The 20,664-nt window shown below is 45.7% G+C and overlaps 1 protein-coding gene and 1 long non-coding RNA gene across 5 annotated transcripts in view; both read left to right on the forward strand.

Annotated features, from left to right (window-relative positions):
* The first annotated feature begins 11,581 nt into the window (after positions 1 to 11,581).
* Positions 11,582 to 20,664, forward strand: part of FBXO40 (F-box protein 40) — a 39,987-nt gene continuing 30,904 nt past the window's right edge. Inside the window, exon 1 of one of the 3 annotated variants that reach the window (XM_075001281.1) lies at positions 11,582 to 11,711. In XM_075001281.1, the coding sequence (XP_074857382.1) occupies positions 11,703 to 11,711 (9 nt within the window). In that variant the 5' untranslated portion in view covers positions 11,582 to 11,702. The remainder of the gene's footprint in view (positions 11,712 to 20,664) is intronic. The other 2 variants (XM_075001273.1, XM_075001263.1) reach the window with 2 other exon arrangements.
* On the forward strand, positions 15,785 to 19,381 carry LOC142016872 (uncharacterized). 2 transcript variants are annotated; one of them, XR_012646404.1, is made up of 5 exons: positions 15,785 to 16,275; positions 16,351 to 16,472; positions 16,575 to 16,663; positions 16,746 to 16,839; positions 16,930 to 19,381. It is a non-coding gene; the product is annotated as an uncharacterized LOC142016872 (long non-coding RNA). The 2 variants fall into 2 exon arrangements; XR_012646405.1 differs by having other exon boundaries at positions 16,351 to 16,441.

Consider the following 20,664-nt stretch of genomic DNA (forward strand, 5'->3'; position numbering starts at 1 on the left):
CTTGCTCTGGCTTATTTATACGTGGCCCTGCAGATTTCCAAGACCAGCATCTGAAGAAGTGAGTCTGTGCTCACGAAAGCTTATGCTCAAAACTTTTCTGTTAGTCTATAAGGTGCCACAGGACCCTTCGTTGCTGTCCTATTCATGATGACAACAGCACCTCCCTTGTCAGCCTCTTGGATGACAACGTCAGAGCTGTTTCTGAGGCTGTTGATGGCATTGCGTTCTGCACGGCTGAGGTTATGGGGTAAGCGATGCTGCTTTTCCACAATTAAATATTAAATTAAATTAAATTAAATTAAATTTTAGTAAATTAAAGTAAATATTGGATGCTGTGCCTGTAAGTTGTTGACTAAAGACAGAAAATTATTAAGTTTGACCTAGCAGTTCTTATTTCTTATTTTCAAGTAAATTATGGTTTTTTTTAAGGCCTAAACTTTTCATAGGCCCTAAATTTTTTCACAGGCCATAGACACTGTGTGTATTGTGCCTAATGGATAATCCAGCCTGGGACTGGAGTGGAGTGCTTATGTTGCCTGCACACGGTAACTCTGGGGCACTTCTAGGGAGTATTATCTGTGCCACTCTCATTCTGTGAGCATGTGGCAGTAAATTCATCCCGGAAATATTGATTAATCCCAAAAGTATCACGGACGATCATGTCTCAAAGAGTTATATAACTCCCCAAATTCACACACCTGACCTAACCTTTAGAACTGTCAGATCAGTCTTTTGCCTTTGATTACAAAACTTTAAAATAACTCTCACACACACACCTCCTAGAACCGGAAATGACCTCAGGAGGTTATTGAGTCCAGTCCCCTGCCCTCTTGGCAGGACCAAGCACCAGCCCTTCTTTGTTTTTTAAATCTGTTTGCCCCAGATCCCTAAATGGACCCCCTCGAGGTTTAGCAGACCGATGCTCAAACCAGTGATCTATCCCTCATAAGTACAATTGTGTTCCTAGAGTAACTAGTGCTAGTTCAAGCAAAATTGTCCCTCCCCTGACAAGTGGTTGGATTGTGAACCACTCTGTCAGGCACCAGCTGGGGCTTCGCCTTGGGCACTGCCATGTCCAGCATAGCCTCAGCTTGGCTGCATCTGTCGGCCCCAGTAGCCGATCAAGGGCTCTGTAGTGAGGACAGCTGGTGGGCACTGCCCCGAGTGGCTGGACACGTCCCTGGAGCTGGGTGTATGCCTGCCACAGCTCTTTTACCTTCAACCTCACCTGGTCGGCCATACAGGGGGTAGTCCTGGGTCCTCAGTCCCACCGACAGCCCAACAAAGGCTGTGGCATTCTGGCACCAGCCACTGGTGTAGAGCAGCATCTCCTTGTTCCTGCACAGTCCTAGAAGGTCTTTAATCTCCCCTTCACTCCATGAGGGGGACCTCTCTCCAGACCCTGGCTGCCCTCTGGGGATCGCACTGGTGGGTCGGAGGGGACACCTGGGGAACATGGTGGTCCTGGGAGCTGGCCTTGGGGCCAGTGAGGTGCCTTGCTAGGCTCTGCCATCGCTGGGTGAGCGTGCTGCTGGAGGCTCATGGGATTCCTGCAGCCAGCGCACTCTCAGCTTCCTGCCATGGGGTTTCTGGGTCCCTACATCTTTAAAAGTGGCCGGACACACCAACCATAAAGCCCCACTTGTGCTGGCAAAGGCGTCTCTGTACTTCAGCTGGCTGCCGCCACATAGGACTGCTTTTCGAAAGAGCGGCCCACGGAACATCTACACGTTCCTTCTTTCAAAAGAAGGGGCTCTTCCTAAAACCAGAAGGGAAGAGCCATTTCAAAAGAAGCAGTGGGATTTGAGGAAAGTAGCCTGTAAAATTTGGTATTGGAGAGTTGTCTGGAAGCCTCCTTCTGGTAGTCAGACCTGTTCATGATGACAGTAGCTCCTCCTTTATCTGCCTCTTTGATTATAATGTCAGGGTTGTTTCTGAGGCTGTGGATGGCATTGCGTTCCGCATGACGGAGGTTGTGAGGCAAACGATGCTGTGTCTCCACAATTTCTGCCTGTGCGTGTCAGCAGAAGCATTCTATATATAGGTCCAGACTGTTATTTCTACCCTCAGGAGGAGTCCATGTGGAGTTATTCTTCTTGTGCTGCTGGGAGGGTGTCTGTGTAACAGTGTGCTGATCAGTGTTGTGTTGAAAGTATTCTTTGAGTCTGAGATGGCGAAAGTAGGCTTCCAGATCACCGCAGAACTGTATTATGTTTGTGCTGGTGGTGGGGCAAAAAGAGAGTCCCCGAGAAAGAGCAGACTCTTCTGCTGAGCTGAGTATGTAGCTGGACAGATTGACGATATTGCTGGCTGAGTTAGTGGTACCACTGCTGTGGCTCTGTGTGGCAGGCAGGAGTTTAGACAACTTTCCTCAGATCCCACCGAGGAATACACTAAGAAACTACACCATCTGCTCAGGACACTCCCTACACAAGCACAAGAACAGATTTATACTAACACACCTCTAGAGCCCCGTCCGGAGCTATTCTACCTACTACCCAAGATCCACAAACCTGGAAATCCTGGATGCCCCATCATCTCGGGCATTGGCACTCTCACTGAAGGACTGTCTGGTTATGTGGACTCTCTCCTCAGACCCTATGCCACCAGCACTCCCAGCTATCTCCGAGACACCACTGACTTCCTGAGAAAACTGCAATACATTGATGACCTACCAGAAAACACTATCCTAGCCACCATGGATGCAGAGGCTCTCTATACCAACATCCCACACAAAGATGGAATAAATGCTGTCCGGAACAGTATCCCTAATGATGCTACAGCACATCTGATGGCTTTTGAGCTCTGTAACTTTATCCTCACACACAACTATTTCAGATTTGGTGACAATATATACCTTCAAATCAGCAGCACAGCTATGGGTACCCGCATGGCCCCTCAATATGCCAATATTTTCATGGCTGACCTTGAACAGTGCTTCCTTAGCTCTCGTCCACTAACACCCCGCCTCTACTTAGGCTAAATTGATGACATCTTCATCATCTGGACCCATGGGAAGGAGACTCTGGAGGAATTCCACCAGAACTTCAACAACTTTCACCCCAACATCAACCTCAGCCTGGAACTGTCCACACAGGAGATCCACTTCCCGGACACCGCGGTGCTAATACACGATGGCCACATCAATACCACCCTGTACTGTAAACCCACTGACCACTACGCCTATTTTCATGCCTCCAGCTACCATCCCAGACACACCACACAATCCATTGTCTACAGCCAAGCACTGAGATATAACTGCATTTGCTCCAACCCCTCCGACAGAGACAAACACCTACAGGATCTCTACCACGCATTCTTGAAACTGCAATACCCACCTGAGGAAGTGAAAAAACAGATCAACAGAGCCAGACGTGTGCCACGAAGCCTCTTACTACAGGACAAGCCCAAGAGAGAAACCAACAGAACACCACTAGCCATCACCTACCGTCCTCAGCTAAAACCTCTACAGCGCATCATCAGGGATTTACAACCCATCCTGGACAATGATCCCCCACTTTCACAGGCCTTGGGAGGCAGACCAGTCCTTGCCCACAGACAACCTGCCAACCTGAAGCAAATCCTAACCAGCAACTATACACCTCACCACAGTCACTCTAACTCAGAGACCCATCCATGCAACAAACCTCGTTGCCAGCTCTGCCCACATATCTACACCAGCAACACCATTACAGGACCTAACCAGATCAGCCACACCATCGTGGGTTCATTCAGCTGCACATCTACCAATATAATTTATGCCATCATGTGCCAGCAATGCCCCTCTGCTATATACATCGGACAAACTGGACAGTCTCTACGTAAAAGAATAAACGCACACAGATCAAATATCAGAAATGGCAATATACAAAAACCCGTAGGAAAGCACTTCAATCTCCCAGGCCACACAGTAGCAGACTTAAAAGTAGCTACCCTACAGCAAAGAAATTTCAGGACCAGACTCCAAAGAGAAATTTCTGAGCTACAATTCATCTGCAAATTCAACACCCTCAGCTCTGGCTTAAACAAAGACTCTGAATGGCTGGCTAAATACAAAAGCAGCTTCCCCTCCCCTTGGTGTTCACACCTCCAGATCAACTGCTGGTAGGAAGCCTCACCCTTGCTGACTGAGCTAACCTTGTTATCCCCACCCTTGCTCTGGCTTATTTATACCTGGCCCTCCAGATTTCCAAGACCAGCATCTGAAGAAGTGAGTCTGCGCTCACGAAAGCTCATGCTCAAAACTTTTCTGTTAGTCTATAAGGTGCCACAGGACCCTTCATTGCTGTTACAGATCCAGACTAACACAGCTACCCCCCCGATACATGAATAGGACAGACTACTGAAAGGAGGCTGCCAGGCAACTCTCCAATACCACATTCTACAGGCCTCTGTCCAAGGATGTCACTGAGGAATACACAAAGAAACTACAGCATCTGCTGAAGACCATCCCTATAAAAACACAGCAACAGATTTACACAGACATACCCCTTGAACCCAAACCAGGTTTATTCTACCTGCTACCCAAGATCCATAAACTTGGAAATCCTGGACACCCCATCATCTCAGGCTCATCATCATGATGAGGTGAGAGACCATGAGTTTGCAAGGCTGTCAGGAGAGCAGTTGAGGAAACTAGGCTGTGAGGGATTTCTGTGTAGAAACTGGAAATATCTGTGAGCTACCAGTGTCCATGAAGTAGATGGGACAGAGGCTGGTTTTGTGGGGGTCTGTAAAGTTAGACGGGGCCATGGTTAAAATCTGGCTTTGCACATATGTCTAGAGGGGCATCTGGAGGGTGCCTATGTGACTAGGTATGTGGGTATGTCAAGAGGCAGTTGGATGGCTTTGGAGAGAAGCTAAGGACAGCAGGGCTCGTAGAAGAGGAAGCTGCGGATGAGGCTGTGGGGCAGCTGGATGGGAGCTTCTTGGTGTGAGATCTGTGGTGGCACTGTGATTGCTGGGCAGGAGGGAGATGGGCTGGTTACTTGCTGGGAGAGCCAGGACTAACTGGGTAGGAACTGTCTGTCCTGTCTCAGGCAAATGTTTGGTATTTTGCAAAATCTTGAAAACTTTCACAAATTGACAGTCCAAAAACTTTTTAGATTCAAATTGATTGAAACATTTTGTTTAGATTCTGACACATGTAATGCCTTTTTTTGTATTGAAAAAAAAAAGGAGCCAGCTCACTGCCCTAACCAGTCCTATGGCTGAGGCTGCTGAGGTGCTGGTACTCAGTATGGCACAAAAAAAAACCACTGTCTCTGTGTGTGTGTGTGTGTGTGTGTGTGTGTGTGTGTGTGTGTGTGTGTGTGTGTGTGTGTGTGTGTGTGTACACACACAGAGTCCTTTAAATATATATATATATATATATAAATATGCTTCTTAAATTTCTAAACAAAAAAATTGTTTCAAACCAAAAATGAGTGATCGGGAGACAAGCGGGCTGCCAGCTCTGCAGAAAACACAGTGGCCTCTGGTGGCTGTGAACTACAATTGCAGGTCATTATTGCGGTCCACCAGATCACCTGCCACCTGACATAAAGGTGTGCCGAGACTCATGAGGAGTGGCTTGCATGCAATATCATGAGCCAAGCCCTAAAAACAATCATGCTATTGGCTTCAAATAAGATTTAAACATTAAATGTTGGCACTTCTTTATTTGCTTTATAATGCTGACATGCTGAGGGTTCACATTGTCTCTTTACCCATGAAGGCTAAAAACTTTTTAAAAGTAAAGCTGAGACTCTCAAGGAATAACTGATGTGCTATGGTGCTCAGTTATCACACAGCGCTTGAGGTGCTTGCAAACACACTCCTTTAGTCTGAGTTCTGATTCCAGCTGGCTGTGTGTAACAAGGGCTTCACAGCACCTTGCCCCGTGCTCCCAGTCTGGAAAGCTCAGACCTTAAAGCTACAGTTCCCAATAGCACATCTTCCCTGTCAACACAAAATTCAATAGCAGCAGAACTTTAAAAATCAATGCAGCACACACACACACTTAATAACAGCCTAATAGCCAAGCTTATTAAAGTATTCAGTTTGCTTTTGAGGAGTTTTGCAGGGTCCTGTGGACCTTTGGGGCTCCTTGGGAACATCAGCATTACTATTGTCAGGACGTGGCAGGATTAGCTGTAGTATCTTCTACTAAGGCTATTTTAGGGAAGCGAGAATAGTCGTTTAGGACAAATACATAATCAGTCAATGTAAACCAGTCTATGCTGACTTTGCTACATGGGCTAATTTTTGTTGTCACCCACATGATTTTGCTGAATTTGGCCTGTATCCAACAAGCATTAACAGCTTCCTGAATGCCATTGTTCATTTGCACTCAGTGTAAAATCTCTCTGGCTCACCTGAGATTTACTGTACTTCTGATTATTCCAGGTCCTGAGACTCCATTATCTCAATATTATGCAATTGTTAGCTTGTCTGAAACTGTCCCAGACAAAACAGCTGACTGAGTGTCCCTGAGTGGCCTCCCCTTCTGGGGTTTGTCACCTGTTCCTCCTTTGCTTATGTCAGTCTAGGGATGATAACCTCACATGACCGCAGGACTTTCTTTTCTGGTACTGCTGCTTCCCACCAGACACACAGCATAATTTTCACGAAGTAGTGGCCACTCTCCGGACACCAAATCATTATTTTTTTTGTTTGCCTTGTCTGTCTCTTTATATACAGCATCTGCAAGTCCCCAGTGACTGTGACATCAGCATCTAACGTGCGCGTATTCTTATTTTCTGTTGTCTGTCGAAGATGTCAGCAGGTGCGTCATTGGTGCCATTTCATAATTCCACTGGGCTAAATACAGCTCAGAGCCTAACTCTGCCGTCTCCTTTAGTGGATACTTCATTGTTTTCACAACTGTTTTCCACCAGCTGCTTGGTTTGGGGGTAATGGAAACCAACAATTACCTGCCTAAGTCTGTACTTTATTGCAAAATGCTTCAATACCTACCCACTAAATTGCGGGCTATTTTCACACTGTGGCTACGTCTACACGTGAAGCCTACATCGAAATAGGCTATTTCGATGAGTAACGTCTACACGTCCTCCAGGGCTGGCAACGTCGATGTTCAACTTCGACATTGCGCGGCACCACATCGAAATAGGCGCTGCGAGGGAACGTCTACATGCCACAGTAGCACACATCGAAATAAGGGTGCCAGGCACAGCTGCAGACAGGGTCACAGGGCGGACTCAACAGCAAGCCGCTCCCTTAAAGGGCCCCTCCCAGACACAGTTGCACTAAACAACACAAGATACACAGAGCTGACAACTGGTTGCAGACCCTGTGCCTGCAGCATGGATCCCCAGCTGCCGCAGCAGCAGCCAGAAGCCCTGGGCTAAGGGCTGCTGCCCATGGTGACCATAGAGCCCCGCAGGGGCTCAAGAGAGAGTGTCTCTCAACCCCTCAGCTGATGGTCGCCATGGCGGACCCCGCTATTTCCAAGTTGCGGGACACGCAACGACTACACGGTCCCTACTTCGACTTTGAACGTCAAAGTAGGGCGCTATTCCTATCCCCTCATGGGGTTAGCGACTTCGACGTCTCGCCGCCTAACGTCGAAGTTAACTTCAAAATAGCGCCCGGCGCGTGTAGCCGTGACGGGCGCTATTTCGAAGTTAGTGCCGCTACTTCGAAGTAGCGTGCACGTGTACACACAGCTATTGTTATGTCAGATAGGTTGTGTAGCAAAAATGGATTAGCCGTAGTATCTTCTGATAAGGCTATTTTAGGGAAATGAGAATAATAGTTTATGACAAATGCGTAATCAGTCAATGTAAACCAGTCAATGCTGACTTTGCTACACGGGATAATTTTTTCTGTCACCAACATGATTTTGCTGTATTTGGCTCGTATATTTTGGCATATGCAACAAGCGTTAACAGCTTCCTGAATGCCACTGTTCATTTGAGCTCAGTGTAAGATGTCTCTGGCACACCTGAGATTTTTCAGTCCCTAAATAAATTTTATCTGTCCTTACCATCCTTTTTTGTAATACCTTTGGATTTTTCTGCATCTGCATTTTCACTTTATATTCTTTGTATTTTAGTTATAATGCCTAAATACCTTTTTTGAATATAGCCTTCAGTGCCTGTCGCAAGCCACAAAAAAGAAATAAAGCTGTGAAAATCCTTTACTTCTGGCAACAAGTTCTGTAAACAAGAAATGATTTGCCACACACAAGAAGAAGAAATGTTATTGGTCTCACCAACCCAAGAACAATACTGAATCTTCTTAGCTGTGTCTACACGTGCACGCTACTTCGAAGTAGCGGCACTAACTTCGAAATAGCGCCCATCGCGGCTACACGCGTCGGGTGCTATTTCGAAGTTAACTTCAACGTTAGGCGGCGAGACGTCGAAGTCGCTAATCTCATGAGGGGATAGGAATAGCGCCCTATTTCGACGTTCAACGTCGAAGTAGGGACCGTGTAGACGATCCGCGTCCCGCAACGTCGAAATTGCTGGGTCCTCCATGGCGGCCATCAGCTGGGGGGTTGAGAGATGCTCTCTCTCCAGCCCCTGCGGGGCTCTATGGTCACCATGGGCAGCAGCCCTTAGCCCAGGGCTTCTGGCTGCTCCTGCGGCAGCTGGGGATCCATGCTGCAGGCACAGGGTCTGCAACCAGTTGTCAGCTCTGTGTATCTTGTGTTGTTTAGTGCAACTGTGTCTGGGAGGGGCCCTTTAAGGGAGCAGCTTGCTGTTGAGTCCGCCCTGTGACCCTGTCTGCAGCTGTGCCTGGCACCCTTATTTCGATGTGTGCTACTTTGGCGTGTAGACGTACCCTCGCAGCGCCTATTTCGATGTGGTGCCACGCAACGTCGAAGTTGAACATCGACGTTGCCAGCCCTGGAGGACGTGTAGACGTTATTCATCGAAATAGCCTATTTCGATGTTGGCTTCACATGTAGACGTAGCCCTTAAGTCCCATGCACTGGTTCCATATCTGTTAGTTAATTAACATACTGGAGTGACCAAGTGGGTCTTTGTCCATGAAAGCTTATGCTTCAAAATATCTGTTAGTCTATAAGGTGCCACAGGACTTGATTTTGAAGATACAGACTAACTCGGCTACCTCTCTGATACTGGAGTTGTAACACCAAATCCACCATTAAGAAATTGTGTATAACAGCATATTAGAATGGAAATGTCTGTTAAATGTTTTATTTCAGACAAAAATAAAAAATACTGTTCAGACTGCTCCTATTGTTTTGCCACAGCTTTTGTCAGATGTATCTGGGTCAGAAAATTAAATGGCAGAAAACTTCATTAACACAGAATTAAGAGAGCCTGATGGTAACATTCTGGAAGGATACAATCCAGGTTCAATAAAATTCCAATTTCTGAAAAATAGAAAAAAGACAGTTAAAGTAAGGCCTATGCAACTTTAACTCTACCCCTCTTTGAGTGATGCCCCACAACACCGATAATACACCTACTCATTCTCTGCCTTTTCACTATAATGCACAGGTACTTGAGCTATGCTCAAACACTGAGGCTTGGCCTACACATAAAAGTTAGGATGACATAGCTATGTCAGTCAGGTGTCTTTTATTCAATAGCCAGACACCACGCCCCTATGAAGCCATCCAAATTTCAAGAAATTTAAATAACAATATGGATTTTACAGCATTTAGAAGAGTTGTCCTTTAAACAGAAAAGGCTTCTCCACCTTAACTGTGGGGAATGTCCAATACAACATTTTTTCAAAAACTGTACACTACTCCCACGCTCAGAAAAAACTCGTATGCCTGTTTATAATAGTGTCAGCTGGGGGCTCCTGGCATAACAGTACTAGAAATCAATTTACAACCGTAACTCTCCTAGCTACCAGTAGACTTGCCAAATGCCATTCACCTGATGTGACTGTCATGCCTGAAGGCCACCCAGCATGCATTCCTGCAGACCGCACTGAATGCATTCTGCTGGACTGCAGAAGTAACTGGCAGTTGCAATTCATGGCCACCAGACGCCACTGCGGAGCCTGCCGAGTAGACAGAGAAGTGGCCTCTGTTTCATTGCTTTCCTTGCTGGTACAGCAAGCAGTGGAGGCCATAAACAAAAAGTGAAGTGGTTTGGAGGAGGGCTAGCACCGCCCCAAGGCTTTCTCTATCACCTCACTCAGCTGCCTTCCCCCATTGTAGGAAACTTTCCCTTGCCAATCAGCAGTCACTTGTTTAGGGACCAAAGAGGCACATAGACAAGCCGCATAGTGACCCAGTTTGAAGCTGCACACATGCAGGAAATGCACCTTTGCATTCTTGCTTACCCACAGAAGTGAGCTATCAGTTTCAGTGACCCCCCACCCCCCACCAAAAGTTCTGCAGCCACTGCTTATCATCCCTGACCTGCACAACCATGTGATCCCACCACTCAGTGCTCGTTTCCTGAAACAAACCTGAATTCATCCATCCGCCATGTTCAGCGGCTTTGTGAATGCCAAAAGTAATCGGGCAGCGACTTTTTCCAGGGCACGCGTAGCAGGCCAGGCACCTCTGATTCTTGTTCAAATTAAGTTCATGATGTACTTCATGACCACCCACAGTGTGCTCGAAACAACAGTAGAGAACAGTGTGGGATCCATCCTTTCATACAGAGATGGGGGATGCACAGTAAACAGAGGCCATTGAAAAGTGCTGTAAAATGTGGTTGGAAAGCCACGGAATGACGGGATGGAAAACTGCATCATGGGATGCTGATGATGCACTCCACCTTGCCCCAACTTCTCGCTGCAGACGTTGGCGAATAGCACAATGGGATAGCTACCCACGGAGCACTGCTCTTATCATCGGCGCTAGAGCACTGACCAAGTGAAGGTGTCCTCTGTCAGTAGGAGCATTTTGTGAACGTACTCAAGCCATGTAATTACAGCGGTTTTTGATCACTGGTGTCACTTGCATTGACAAAACTGGACAGTGTGGATGCCAGCCCTTAGTGTTACTGGACTTAGCAGGTATAGGGTCAGAGAATATAGTGATAACTAGGCCACTACAGCTATGTCTAGATTGAAGAGATCTGTTGGCAAAAGATACACAAATTGCACAACACATTGGCATATCTCCTGCTGACAGTTCTGTCAGGAGAGGCTGACCCGACATTTGGCCCAACTACACAGGGCCAAATGTTGGGAAAACTCCCTCTGCCGACACATCCCTTCTTCCTCATGGAACAAGGATGACCAGGATGTTGGCAGAAGGCTCCCAGAGCAGCAGACTTCTCTTGGGAGACCTCCGGGCTCCCTTCGGAGGCCTGCAATCTAGACATTGCCCAAGAGACACAGTCTGATATGGGCAATAAGAAGAGTCAAGTTCTAAAGATGCAGAAATACACATTTTTATTCCAGGCAACTTGAAACAGTTTAGTACAGTACTCTAGGAAACTATGAAAAAGTGTAATTGCCCTTTTCTCTAACCAGCCAGTACTAAAGAAACGACTCAGCTTTTCTCCTGTTTTCTTTATTAAAGATCACTCCAGCAACAACACTGTTAATAAATTCAGTAGAAGGACAGGTCTGTAAGCTGAGCCATGTGGTCACGTTGCTCAGTGTACTAGTTTTATTTTTAACATCCCAAAGCGCTGGATATGCCTTTCTACTTGGGCTTGCAGGGAGAAAGAACTTATCCCTAATCACCCCTCTTCAACACTGCCGAGCAAAACCAAGAGGACAACTGTCTTGGATACAATCACAGCGACTATATGATCAAGGTAAGGTGCTGCAAATAGCAAATAATCTTTTTGTTAATCAGAGCTTATGCTAATGCACGCTGAACCTCCTTAGTGAAGCACCTTCGGGACTTGACCAGTGCCGAACCAGAGAACTTGCTGGACTGTGGGAGGTGAATATTGTCTAGCAGCGTTACCAACACTTCCACTGCTCACTGGGCTCTTAGAAGACATTGGGGTAAATTACAGCCAAATAACAGCCCAGAACACTGAGAGCCAGGGCTGGTGACTGTAAACAAACTATATGGGAACACAGGAAACTTGGCAGCACCCTTGATAAGTGGTCATCCGGCTATCTAAAATCATGCCAGAGTATGGAAGTTGCCAGATGAGAGTGCTGAACTAGATAGGTTCAACCTGGACTGCACAGTCAAGCCTAAATCAAAGTTGAACTCTGCCAGGCAGTCTGGGTGGCTAGAATAAAACCATACCAAAAGCAAACCAGCCCAAACAAAAAACCCCACAGCCAAATGTTCCCAAAGTGTTCACTAGCAGCACATGGCCCAGTTTGAAGAGGAAGGTCTCCACTACACAGCGGCACTGGAACATTGTTAATTGTGAGGGCCCTGAAAGCTCTTAACCGTCTCCATTCCTCCCCACCATCCCTGAGCTGTGTTCTGGAGCATGGCTGTGTCTCTGGGGGACACAGATAAGGGTAACGGGGCCATGGCTGGAGCCACAGCTGGGGGTAGGCCTGAAGCTGGGAGTGAAGCCTCAGGAACAGGGATGGCAACCAGGACGGTTGGCCACAGGGCTGGCAGCTGGGACCGTACATATGATGTGGGGGTGCTGTGGGAACTGCTAGTTCTCACACTTATGCAAGGACTAGGATGTGGTGGGACAGATGGCGCTGACTGCCCCATTTTACTCCTTCCCCCCAGTACCACACTCTCTGATTTGGCTGATCCTAGTCCCTACTGTGTACAGTTTCTGGTTGGCTTCTCTCCGCAGGAGTAACTTTGTGATGCCCTGAAGCAAACTGTTCCTATGACTTACCCATTTTAGTTACTTTTGTTTGGGAGATAATGCAAAACCTCACATTTTTAGCACATATTCTAAAGGTAACATTGTACTAATTATAAGCAAAACCAGTAGCACCCTAGTTATGGTTAATTAACAGTGAACGCTCCATTATAAGACATTAAGTTGTTAGTAACATTGCTAAATTTTAACCATTTGTAGCAAAGCTTTTCCATGTCAATATCTGGTTTAAGCTAAGTTTTTGGTTTTGTTTGCTTTTTCATTTTAGTGAAAACCTGCCAGTCAGCCTTCCCTAGACACGATTTAAAAAATATTGGTAATGTTCTTGTTAGATTAATAGCAATGTTAAAACATCCTTATTGCTGTTTTATTTAGAAACACAACCCCCGGCATGCTATGGAAGAGGAATTTTAAATTTGGCAGACTGAGTAACCCTGGTACCAGGGCTTTGCCTTCTGTCATTCCTATAAAATCTGACACAACTTGCCCCAGTTATAATCCTCTGGCACGGGGAAAGTGGGGGAGGGGGTAAACAGTTTGTACACAGTAAGTGTAAGTCTACTCTAGAAACCCTATAGTGGCACAGCTGCAGCTCAACAGTTGTGTCACTGTAGCATAAGCACTTTAGAAGGGGGATCTTTCTTTGCTATAGTAAATCTACTTGTCCAAAATCGGTGACAAAAGAATTCTTCCTGTCCCAGGTTGTCTACACTGGGGATTAAGTTGTCTTAGCTATATTGCATAGGGTAAATGTTTCCTCTCTCATGAGTGATGTTTTTAAGCCAGCCTAACTTTGAAATGTAAACAAGGCCTCAGGAGCTAGAGTTTGGCAGCATTATTTGCCGAAGAGGCTATCTGCACTGAGTATGCTCTGTCCCCGCAGCGTCCAATATGTTTGCCATTTACTACGGCTACGTCTACACTAGCACACTACGTCAAAGTAGCCTATTTCGACACAAGAACATCGAAATAGGCTACTTCGACGCGTATCGTCTACACGTCCTCCAGGGCTGGTGCCATCAACATTCAACATTGAAGTAGCGACGGAGAACATCGAAAGGAGCTGCCCCAGAAGGAAATGCAGAGCGTCCACACACACAAGCGCTCCCCGTCGAAATAAGGGGCCAGCAAAGCCCCAAGCCGCTCCCTTAAGGGCCCCTCCCAGACACACTCGGCCTGCACAGCACGAGATCCACAGAGCCGACAACCGGTTGCAGACCCTGTGCATGCAGCATGAATCCCCAGCTACAGCAGCAGCAGCAGCAGCCAGAAGCCCTGGGCTAAGGGCTGCTGCATGTGGTGACCAGAGAGCCACACAGGGGCTGGACAGAGCATCTCTCAACCCCTCAGCTGATGGCCGCCATGGAGGACCCCACTATTTCAACATAGCAGGATGCAGATCATCTACACACGCTCTACTTCGACATTGAACATCGAAGTATGGCACTATTCCCATCTTCGAATGGGAATAGCGATTTCAACATCTCACTGCCTAACATCGATTTCAACGTCGAAATAGCACACAGCACGTGTCTACGCTCCGTGTGCTATTTCGACATTGAGCTGGCTACTTCGAAGTAGCCGGCTAGTGTAGACGCACCCCACATGTGCTGAACTGGACGCCACAGTGTGGCAAAATGCAGTTCCTTAGAGCTGCACAGGTGGAGCGCCCTGTGCCCGTTCCAGGCACGTGCTACACCAGTTGGTGGGACAAGTATGTGGTGGAAGTGGCAGCAGCTCCTTCTGCGGCACTGGCCCAGAGCCGCACAGCTCCTGTGGCCCAGCGGCTATGGCCTGGCATGGTTCACACAGTGCCGGCAGCTCCAATGGTTCTGATTCTGGTGGCTCCACTGGCAGCGGTTGCTCTGGTGAGTCACCAGCAGGTGGGGTATTTCTGGCATTTATTTTGAGCAGAGGGACGGGCCTATGGTGATCCACAAACTTCTATTGGACATCACTACTCTGTCCCTAAATAGCTCCTGATGTGTTGCATTAATGGTTATCCCACATAGCAACCGAGCATACTGCATTCTAAGGGCTATCAGGGCTGCCCAGGTCTTTCTCTGCAACTGGTCCTACTGGGTGGTGGTCGCGGTTCCAGACAAATAGTAAAGACTTATGTACTTTTCGTCACCACATGTGTTTTGACAGGTTTCCATGTCCACTTTTTGGTTTATGTCCCATCCTTTTGGAAGCGTGCACATTTGATGCAGTAGTCATTTGAAGCTTTCTTTTTTGTGGGGAATATTTAAGCCTGCTTGAGTGCGTTCTTGCACTAGAGAGATTTTAAATGTTAGAAGAAAAGAATTTCAGAACAAAATAGCCTTTTTACACTTCATTTAAAGTTTAGTAAACAGAGGAATAAAGGGTTGAAACAAACATGAATAGGCCCTTTTACAGAAAAGAATACTTTTTAATCAGTTTTTGATATGAAAGCATTAAATATTAGTAACAGAACATACATTTTTAGAAAAAATATGAAGGACTTAGGTTCTTTTGCAATAAAGTCAGAAAAATAATGTTTTTAAAATAAAGGCATCATGCATTAATAACAGAATAAGTGTTTGTAGAGAAAAATAAAGTGCAATTGTTTTAAAGAAGACATAGGAGAGAAAGAGCCTGCAGAACAGCTGAGAAAGATAAAAGCCTTTCATCCTGTTGCACTAAGAGAGAGAATCTAAAGTGAGAAATACTGCAGAGAAAGCTTTAGAACAGGAAAGAAAAGCCTGTGTCACTAATCAAACTGTAAAGGGAAGAAGAAACCGGCTTATGTCTTTGGCTGTCACTTAGCCAAATGCCAGTAATTCCAGGACAATCAGCCTTAGATAAGCTGAATCCCTTGCCAGAGCCAATCAAAAGCTATTCGTTAGATATGTCCCAGAATTTCATTTTCCTGAACCAGTTATAAATATCAAAGGGGTAGCCATGTTAGTCTGTATCCACAAAAACAATGAGAAGTCCTGTAACACCTTATAGACTAACAGATATTTTGGAGCATAAGCTTTCACGGGCACAAACCCATTTCTGATTAAACGGGTCTTTGTCCACGAAAGCTTATGCTCCAAAATATCTGTTAGTCTGTAAGATGCCACAGGAGTTCTTGTTGTTTGAACCAGTTATAATGTGCCTAGAGGAGTGGATATCGACCACTGCCCTGGGTTTTTTTTTAATTATTATTATTTTTAAAGCCTTTCTTTTGCTAAACACGTCATTTAAAATATTCTAACCAATCAGTGTGTGCTTGATCCATGCGCATAAAAACATGTTTTTTGCAAGAACTTTTAAATTGGGAACCTATAGGTTGTGAGCATGACCTTTTACAAGACTCCAGGAAGCCTGAATTGTCTTTTAGTGCACCAGCATATGCTCGAAAGAGACAACCCATATGCACTTACTTTGCTGACGAAGCGGTACCGATTACCAAACCCCACATTCCAGCCAGATATTGAACTGAAAAAACAGCGAGAGTCTGGTTCAAAATGGGGGAAAAAATGCACAAGTACTTCAGGACAGGCTGCAGAGAGATCCGTTGCCAGCTACGGGGCAGGCACTGTTTGGGACAGAGGTAAGGAATCCAATATTATATTATAACAAATGGTTGCAAAATTAAAAGCAGTTAAATAATTTTATATTTTTATAGAAGGAGAAAGAGGAGCCACCTATACGTCTCGATGTAGCAGCTATGGGATCCTCAGAGGACAGTGAAGCAGTGACCAGTGATTCATATGCAGGTGGCAACACTGTTATGAAAAGGCAACAAAGGTTGTTTTGTTTTGTTTTGTTTTGTTTTGTTTTTGTTTTATTTTAGGCTCTCACACACAACAAAAATATTAAAAATGTAAAATATGCTTTCTTTTTTGCCAGATAACCAAATCAGGTCTGTCCGGAGTCATGGCTTCAGTGTGCAGCAAGGTGCCACAAGATTCAAAACTGAGCCTACAGTGCATGACGAGGTAAAACAGTTGAGATTTTAAAATAAATTAATTTAAAATCATAAAGGTTTAAATACATTTATACGTTTGTTTTTAACAACAGGAATCCAAGACAGATAATATGGGGAGACACGCAGTACCCAACAGTTGCTCCTGAGGATGAAAACAGTTCAGAAACAGAAGATGGAATGGACAAGGTAAAAGGAGTGGCTTTCTTTTCTGCTTTACTTTTCAATTACCACAACAAGAAAAAAATATGAACCCTATTTTTTCTTTGCCTTTGACAGACAAAGACAGCCAGCCTTTCAGAAGAATAAACCTCATATGCACATGCTGGTTTTGCATGAAGACACTTTTTTTGGGGAAAAAAAAAAAGACTGACAAGGAAGGAGTCTGGACAACAAATCATTAAAGATGGCATTAAGATTGATAGTGTCAGGGCTGTTGTAAAAACCATTTTCCACTGCTTGAAGGGTCAGCTCTTTGGTCACTGTGAGGCCTACATGACAGACAAATGCAGTAAAGACTGCTATGATTGTCTGTTTTAGAGGCAGAGAGACAGCCGTGGTAGTCTGAATCTTCACAAAACAAACCAGAGGTCCTGTAGCACTTTAAAGACTAACAAAGTAATTTATTAGGTGATGAGCCTTCATGGGGCAGACACACTTCTTCATATCTGGAGATAGTGCTGTACTGGAAATAACCCTACTCCATGGTCCCATCCCAAAGCCCACACTCCTAGCCCAGAGCCTGTACCACCTCCTGCAATCCAACCCCCGGCCCAGAGCCCCCCTCCCAGCTCCCCAAACCTCCCATTCACCCCAGAGCCTGTTCCCCAGCCAGCGCATTTGCTTCCAACCCTCTGCCCCATCCCTAAGTTCCTCAACCCAGACCCACCCTAGAGCCCGCACCCACAGCCAGAGCCCTTGTACTCCTGCACACCAACCACCGGAGGCCGGTCCCACACTCAGAACCCCTTGGTCCCAACCCCACATCACGAATTTTGTTATGTGCATCAATATGCAAGTGATGTGCAACACGAGAAAGTTCATCCTGGTCAGAGGCGATAAAAATCAGAGATAACACAGCTCTTGGCGTATTCAGAAACATTCACTTCTAACGCATCTAGAGAATAGCATCTGATTGACTCAGGCAAGACCTGTGGCTGTCCTGGAATTACTAGCTTTGTCTAGGAACAGCTGAATGGGTGTACTATTCCCCTGCCACCACACACACACACTTTTCTCTTCTCTGCCTCTCGGTCAGCAACACAGGCTTTTCTTGCTTTCCAGGTATTTTGAAACTCTGCAGCCTCTCTCACTTTTTCTCTCTTTCTGTCACAGGCTGGAAGGCTTTTGCTTTTCTACAGCCTCTCTCACTTTGTATCTTGCTTAATCCCAGCCCAGTTTTCTTTTCTGTACAAACATATGTTCTGTTACTAATATTTCATCTATTTATTTCAAGAAATGTATCAAACTCTCTTTAAAAGGTCTGCTAATACATTTGTCTTCATACTGGATTCCTCTGTTTAGTAAACTATTTAAAATGTCTTAAAACCTCATTTTATCCTGGAAAAAAAGTTTCTAACCTTTCAAATGTCTCTTTAAAAAATAAGCACACAAGAAACCTTAATGTTTCCCATTAAAAAACAAAACATGCATTTTCAAAACGTGCACATGATCAAATGCATAGGTGTCCAGAAATGCGTTCCGCAGGCTGGCCATAAACCAAAACAGGGCATGGAAAACTGTCACTTTATACGATGCTGAAGAGTACAGAGGTCTTTACTACTCAAGTATGGAATTTATCCTGAATGAGAGCAGTAGGCCTGTCTCTTCTGTGCTTCCAGGGACCTGCTAATGTCCAAGCAGTGTGGAAGACGACAAGCATACAGCCTGTCTCTAATGAGTAAAGACCAGAGGTGGGGCTAGAAGTAATAGGAGAAGAAAAGGACCAGGGCACTAGTGTAGGGACAAGAGGGACTGTGGTAATATGGACAGAAGCTGGGGATAGAAAATAGGAACAAAGGGAGAATAGCAGTCAAAGGAGAGACTAGACAGGAACAGAAACAGGGATGGAAGCTGGGGCATAGGGGCCGAAATGTCTATAAGGCTGTGTCTACACTACAAAAATAACTTTGAAGTTGCTTACTTCAAAGTTGAGTGTCTACACACACACTACTTGGAAGTTAAACTTGGAAGTAGGGCACTACTTCATTCCTGGGAATGGAGTAAGGACTTTGAAGCTAGGCTCCCTACCTTGAAGTTAATTTTGAAGTAAGGGAAAAGGGGTGTAGACTCTCTGCTGGCTACTTGGATATAGTGCCTAACTTTGAAGTTAGCTTCAAAGTTAGTTCCTAGTGTAGACACACCCTAACATTAAAGAGAATGCCCCTCTGCAGAGCTTGTATCTGAACCCAGAATTTCTGAATCTCAGCTTTCCTTTGCTATCTAGCACATAGGTAGCTGTGACTCCTCTGACAAACCCTCTCTCATCCTTAGTGTTCCTGGTTCACACAGAGACGAAATAGCCAGCTACGGTTTGCATTTATGCCATTAGTCATAAGGTAGAGGTCTGGCATGTGGGAGCTGCCTGTCACTTGACTCATGGAGGATTCAGAGAAATAAATTTGTTTTTCATTAAAAAGCTACTTAGAAATTACTGTCTCAGTTCTCGAAGTAAGTGCTCCTCTGTAGTCTCAAGGGTGCCCCTTTAAATCTCAGGTCTCCGGCCTTCACGTCTGTGTGGGCAGGTACCTTCACCTCTCAGTCCAGACCAACCACGGAGGGTTCTGGCGTCTCTGTATTTCACGGCAATTGTTCTAACAGGTTTAGCCTTAGTCCAGCCTTGCCTGTTTGCTCTCTCCTGGAGACGGAGATAGGATTACCAGTGACCAGGCAACTTTTACTGAGCACAATACATTTATTTTCAAGACAAAAGCATTTGAGAAAGCCTATCATCAAATTACAAACTGTCTGCCCTCTCTAGTTGCAGTTTCTCTTCTTCTATCTCTAAAAGCCCAACCACTAGTGTCTTCCTTTTGGAGACCCTGGAAGGTTTCAGTCCTTTAAATCTTCTGCCATCTTCATTACATCCTGTCAGTTTTTGAGTCAAAAGGAGGGATTTAGCTAGTTAAGGCTGACCCTTAATTCCGTAAATTCTTTTGCTCCTGGGCCTCTTGAACCTGGTCTCAACCTGTATATATACACACACAATTCCCCCAAGAGATGATACGTCTCAGGAGTTGAGCAGATCTTGTAGCTGTTATCCACCACTGATTTTAGTTTTTGGGGGAAGCTTGGGAACCCTCACCCATGGAATTAACACCAGCCCAAACATACAACATTTACAAATACAAACCTTTATTACCAATCAATCATAATGCCTGTAGTATCTGGCACATCTCAACATCATGTTCTTTTGAAGTCTCTACATGCCAAGATCTTGCATCTGTCACAATTGCATTAAAAAAACTCTACACAGTAAACTCTTGACATACACGGCTTCAAGTTCCATGTAAATTGCTTTAACGTGAGTTAAGCGCAACTTGAAGCTGCTCTGCAGCCCCTTCTCCCTGCCTTCTCTCAGCCACATGGCTGTCAGCCTGACAGCCACGCTGCTTGGGGAAGACGGGGAAAACTTTTAATTTCCCAGGTCCGCAAGTGGAGGGAAGCTGGGAACAAAGCATCAGCCTGACTCCCACCTGCCCTGCACTGGCAGGATCCGGGAAACTGAACAGCCATGAGCTGGTCAGTTTCCTGTGTCCTGCAAGTGGTAAGGAGACAGGAACCAGGCTGTCTCTTTTGCCTCCTGGCTCCCCACCACTCTGGGAACCAGGAAACTGACTAGCCCTGGCTCCTGCAAGCCTAGACTTATCCTAAGTGATTCCCTTTCCTGTCATCTATTTCCAGGCTTTGACAAACAGAGGCTAGAGACACCATTCCTACCCATCCTAGCTGATAAGTACCGATGGACTTAACCCCCATGAATTTATCTAGTTCTTTTTCGAACGCTGATAAACT

The sequence above is a fragment of the Carettochelys insculpta genome, chromosome 1 (assembly GCF_033958435.1).
Source record: "Carettochelys insculpta isolate YL-2023 chromosome 1, ASM3395843v1, whole genome shotgun sequence".
Classification (NCBI taxonomy): domain Eukaryota; kingdom Metazoa; phylum Chordata; order Testudines; family Carettochelyidae; genus Carettochelys; species Carettochelys insculpta.